This window comes from Solanum stenotomum, chromosome 3 (assembly GCF_019186545.1).
Source record: "Solanum stenotomum isolate F172 chromosome 3, ASM1918654v1, whole genome shotgun sequence".
In the NCBI taxonomy this organism is placed as follows: Eukaryota; Viridiplantae; Streptophyta; class Magnoliopsida; order Solanales; family Solanaceae; genus Solanum; species Solanum stenotomum.
Window position 1 is genome coordinate 5,953,860 of NC_064284.1, and position 6,014 is coordinate 5,959,873.

General features: G+C 30.5%; 1 protein-coding gene across 1 annotated transcript; it reads right to left on the reverse strand.

The window, feature by feature from the left end:
- Nucleotides 1–744: 744 nt before the first annotated feature.
- On the reverse strand, nucleotides 745–1,257 carry LOC125857970 (glycine-rich protein-like). Its single transcript, XM_049537631.1, has one exon. The coding sequence runs from the start codon at nucleotides 1,219–1,221 to the stop codon at nucleotides 886–888; it is 336 nt and encodes a 111-aa protein (XP_049393588.1). The 5' UTR covers nucleotides 1,222–1,257; the 3' UTR covers nucleotides 745–885.
- Nucleotides 1,258–6,014: the final 4,757 nt, after the last annotated feature.

Below are 6,014 nucleotides of genomic sequence, written 5' to 3' on the forward strand. Positions count from 1 at the left end.
ACGTCAAATTTGGGAAAATAATCAGTGCATGCAAAAAAAAAAAAAAAGATTAGTGCATTTAGACCTGAAATGTCACTCCCACAAAAGGAAAATTAAAGAGAGAATATGATCCGATGTTTGCTGTAAAAAGGAGTGATGTGGCGATTCGATAGGCTATAAAGCTGTGCGGTTAAAGAAATTTCCCCATTGACATAGCGGTATGTTAAAAGGTTGACCGAGTAAACAGAGGTTACTAAACTCTAATTTAATTTGGCTTTATGAGGACCTGATTTTTATGTGCAAATTAATTAAATTAGATCCGTAATTGGATAAGGGTAAAGTTAAGCAAATATTTATATATAGTGAATAAGTAAAACCATATAGTAGTAAATATTTTAAGTAATGTAGAATAAATAAATCAAAATCTCACAGTGCCCGCATTTTAGAATAATACTTTCAGATCAAAAGTAGTTCCCTATTCAAGAATATTGATTTATCACGTATACCATCTCAAATGGGATGATTTTTATTTTTTATCCTTTAATACTTTAAGTGACAAAAGGTAGACGAAGATACATTTGATACAAAACAAACAATAAGAAAATCTCAAGATAAAATTTTCTAAGCACAAGTTATGACTTATGTAGTACAAGGTAATTAAGTGAAACAAAAGTCGTGAAGGCACAAGTTAGTTCCTACAAAATTTATGTTGATAGAAACTTAAGTTCAATTTTAGAACTCACAAATTTTTTATTTTTTTTTTGTTTACTACAAGATGTTTTTTATTCATACATTTTTACTAATTATAGCAAGCTCTAAAGTAGAAAGAGCATTACTAATAATATTACATAATTGCCATTACAAAAGTTTTAATATAATATATTAGTCCACACATAATTAATATAATTAATTGTGTGGCTTGTCTTGAGTAACTTTGTCCATTGCCTCACCTTTGTAGGAGCGACACCTATAGCAACCATTGTAATCATGGCCGCAGCAACCGTACCGGCAGTATCCTCCACGTCGTCCACCACCACCGTGTCCATATCCACCACCACCACGTCCGTATCCACCACCACCGTGTCCGCCACCAGGATATCCTCCATATTGGGCTTCATGTACTTCATTCTTGTTTTCAGATTTCTTAGAGTTCTCAGCCAACTCAGTAGCTAAAACCTCAGAGCTTATCATTATAAAAATAGCCAAAAAAAGACCAAGAAACAGAAATGCTTTGGAACCCATTCTTTGATCTTTTCTTTTTGTAGCTTGAAATTGAAGGATGATACTCACAAAATTATTTCTTAAGAGACTTAACCTATTCTTACATATATCGTGTCCACCAAAAGTTTAATCTTGCGCAATTAGAGCATAAATAAGGGTACTCTAACCCAATTTTTTCATTAAATGAAAAAAAATTGCAAAAATTAAAGACTGCTAATCCTTGAAAAAACTTGTCTGAAACGGGCAATAGCAAAGATTGGGCCTGCAATATGAATATGTACAAGATATATGACTTATAATTTATACATGTCCCTTAAAGGCTTAAACGACATTTGTTGTATCTAATTCACACCGTGTGAAATTTTTTCCTAGAAATAGATTTTTGTTTTTCACATGATGTCTAGTATCTGTATTGAGCTTCAATTAAATTAAGGTACATGCATTGTAAGACCCGCAACTCCCAACGTGCTTTTCTTCACATCTTTGGTTTAAAGTGAAGAAATCTCAATCATTCCATCATAATCCATATTGAGTAAAGTAGAGTTGCTTATGGCAGTAAGTTTGCCTTTTCTAAGTAAGCTTGTTATAAGTTCAGGTATGAAGGAAAATATCTTTGGTGTATGTTTACCTTATATCGTAAATAATTCTCCAATTTAAATAATATTCACCAAAATGGAAAAAATTGACGATTTTCTCTTACTGTGAGTCATTTTTGTGGGTGAAGTTAATTATTTTCTTTCACAAAGCATTACAACTTCAATTGTGCACGTCCCTTGCTTAAAATGATACTTGGACATTATTTTAAATTTTATAACCTAAGAATATTGTCAAAATACATTTAGAATTAAAAAGGGCCAAGGAACCCAATCCATGACTTGATCATACCTTTAGAATTTTTTTCCCATAATTTATTTTTAGTATACAGAGAAATCATTTACCATATTTCATCTTCTTTTAAAACATAAATAAGAATTGGAAATTGAACCATAAACTGATATTTCTTGGCAAAACATTTATTTTTTTGCGAAAAAATAACTCAGAACTACTGTAGTTAGTAGTTATTAGTTTCAACTATCATTAGTCATTTAATTAAGAGGAAAATTAGGGGAGCAAATCCAACTAGAAAAATTCACATTGGGCTTAGGGATAATCAGGCTCGAACTGATGACTTTCATCACGTCAAGGGGACACTCTACCGCTGAGTTATATCCCTTCCCCGCTCCGGGTGGACAATTAGCTAGAGCAGCGGGTGCGTTGGTCAACCAATTAATGTGGCTTATGAGGTACAACAATTATAAGGAAATAATCGAGTTAGGAGGGTCGAGTAGTTTCTTGGTCCTCAACTGGTACTTTTTGCTGCTCAAACCGCAGCTTGATCCTCTTCCCCAGAGATATCAGATGAGGGAACCTTGGGAGAGCCACCGACCCAAAAGTTATGGAACTTGGGTGTGGGTCTTTTGTCGAAATGGAATCGTTTTTTCTTTTTATCTTTTTATTTATCGTGAATGGGGAATCATTACACATAGTATGCCCGATCGGGGTATTTTTTTGTTTTACGCCTCGTAACTCTTCCTTAGCGTCCAAGATTAGAACGAGCTTGCCGGTGGACCACTGTCGTCACATTTTTGAGTGAGCTGGAGCACATCCATCTTATCCACTGAACTAGCTAGAAGCTATCGCTTCGGGTCGGCAGCCCAAGCAAGACTTTATAATATATCCATATGAATTATATCCCCTATCTCTATAAATATAAGGGAAGTGTTCCATTATTCCTCACTAATAATAGTAGAATCAATGGCGCAGAGTAAAAAAGAATGAAGACTATTAATAAACCAATCCAATAAATTCGCTCATTTTATAAGACTTGATGAAGAAGGGGGTATTAATTATTGAACCTATTCGGTTGTCTGTAAAACATAATGAACAATTTATTATGTATCAAACCATAGGTATTTCATTGGTTCATAAAAAGCCTAAGGACATATCGGTTGAAGTAGATTCTTGTTTTGATCAATCAACACCCCTTCCCAAACTATACGCAGTCCCACCCTATAGAATGAATAAGGAGATGCTTATCGATGACCTCACCACTGAAGTTTTAAAGGGAAAGCCAGAGAATAATTTTTAGAAATTATTTCGGATATTGAATGAGTTTTACGCCTACGGTAGATGGAGTAATTAAGGTCACTGTTTTAGGGGGCAGTCCTGTGTAAATATTCCTAAAATGCGAATTTAAGTTTTATACTAATGTAAAGTTTTTTACAATAATATAATGTAGTTTAACTTATTTTCCAAATTTGTTACTCCTTTTATTTTATGAATTATCAACAACATAACAATAATAAGTATTTTATATAAAAATCTACATATAGCTGTCCATAAATTGTCTAATCATTCAGTACCATATTTTTCACAACATTTTATATAAAATTCAAACTCAAATACTTATGGTAGTCTCTCCTAAGACCATCATTTTGATATATTTTTGAGTGATTTGATTTGAGAAGAACAATTGCGCCAAGCTGCCAGTATCGATATCTGGAGCAGCATGAACTATTTAATTTAGAGGTCCAATATCAGGTGAGATGGATTATACTCTAATATAATGTAAAATTTATTTTTGCACCTAACTCACCCCCAAAAGTTAGCTTAAAGAAAAGAGAATTATCGAAATCTTATAAGTTATTCAAGGAAACCACCATTCTCATTAATCGTCAATGTGGACTCTTTTCATCTCCTCTACTCTTTAGACAAGTCCTCGATAAAAATATCAAGTAATTCATTTGAACGAAACATCCAACCCGCTAAGTGTTTTTTGGGAATATCATCAATTAAGTATAATAGTAAATTGCCCAATAAGCATTTTTTAGACTCAATAAAATTTAATCAATCTTATTTTATATTTTACTTTCGTTACAAAATATAACGAAGTTTAATTCGACACTGCAAACAAACAATAAAAATGAAAATAAAAAAAATTAAACACATACCTTATGACTAATTATATTAAGGAAAAATCCTTTTTGGCCAGAAAATTTTGATCATAATTTGGCTAGAATGATAAAAAGACTCATTAACACTATAAACTAGTTTCTTTTTAAATATTTTTACCCTTTTAACTTAAAAATTAAATATATTCTTGGGATCTCTATATTCTTCCATTATTTTTCCAACATATTAAAATTAATTAATGACATTAATTATTGAGGATTCCATAGTCAATTATGGAAAAGACTACAAATTCTACCAAAGAGAACATTGATCATTAAGTGGATGTCATCCCATCTGTAAAAAAAAAAAATTGTTTTCAAATTATGTTTTAAAAATAATAATTGTGACATCAATAGTAAAAACAATATATTTTGAATCACATTATATTCTTGTTGGTTGTATTATAATAAAAAAAAATTACTTAACTAATATTACAACAGATTAAGGCCAAAATATTAGTGTTAACTGAATTTACTTAACACTAAATTTTTTTATTCAAACATAATAATTAAAAAAATACTTAATTGGAATTTGGAGGTTATTTCAGTAACAAATATAAGTAATGATTCATAATTTATTAAATCGACGTAATATAGGGGATAAAACTTGTATGATTAATAACATTAATATTTTATTCTCTTTGGTTCGACATATATGAACTATACACATGATTTCTATAACTGTCGATATTTACCGGGTCTAATGTATTTTGAGTTGTCGTTATCTCAATATTTTACAAATTACATTTAAAAATTAATTTAAATATATAGTTTAATTTTATTTAAATATAATAATTAAAAAAATTACTTAATTGGAGGTCATTTTAGTAACAAATATAAGTAATGATTTACAATTTATCAAATCTACGTAATAGAGGAGATAAGACTTGTATGATCAATACTATTAATGTCTAACTCTCTTTGGTTCGACAAGTATGAGCTATACGCATGATTTCTATAACTATTGACAATTACCAGGTCTAATGTGTTTTGAGTTGTCATTATCCCAATATTTTACAAATTACATTTAAAAAATATTTATTTATATAGCTTAATTTTATTGAAACTTACTAATTAAACAAATTACATAGTTGGAGGTCAGTTTAGTAACAAGCATAAGTAATGATTCATAATTTATTAAACTGACGTAATATAGGAGATAAAACTTATATGATTAATACTATCAATGTCTGCCTCTCTTTGGTTCGACACATATGAACTATATGATTTCTATAACTATCGATATTTACCAAGTCTAATGTGATTTGAGTTGTCCTTATCTCAATATTTTATAAATTACATTTTAAAATGATTAAATAATATAGTTTAATTTTATTTAAACATAGTAATTTTAAAAAATTACTTAATTGGAGGTCATTTTAGTAACAAATATAAGTGATGATTCACAACTTATCAAATCGACGTAATATAGGAGAAAAGACTTGTATGATTAATACTATCAATGTCTGACACTCTTTGGTTCGACACATATGAACTTTATGCATGGTTTCTATAATTATCTATATTTACCAGGTTTAATGTATTTTGAGATGTTTTCATCTCAATATTTTATAAACTACATTTAAAATTATCACTACTAAAAAAACTGTGAATACCGACCTATAAATACCGACCTCCGGAGGTCGGTATTCCTTGAAATACCGACCTAAAACCGACATCCCAGCTTAGGTCGGAAAAAGCTTGGTCGCTATTCAATACCGACCTCTGGAGGTCGGTATTTACTGACCTCTCGAGGTCGGTTTTTATTTTATGTCGGAATATTCATTTTTTTAAATTCCGACCACTGGAGGTCGGTATTTTTAT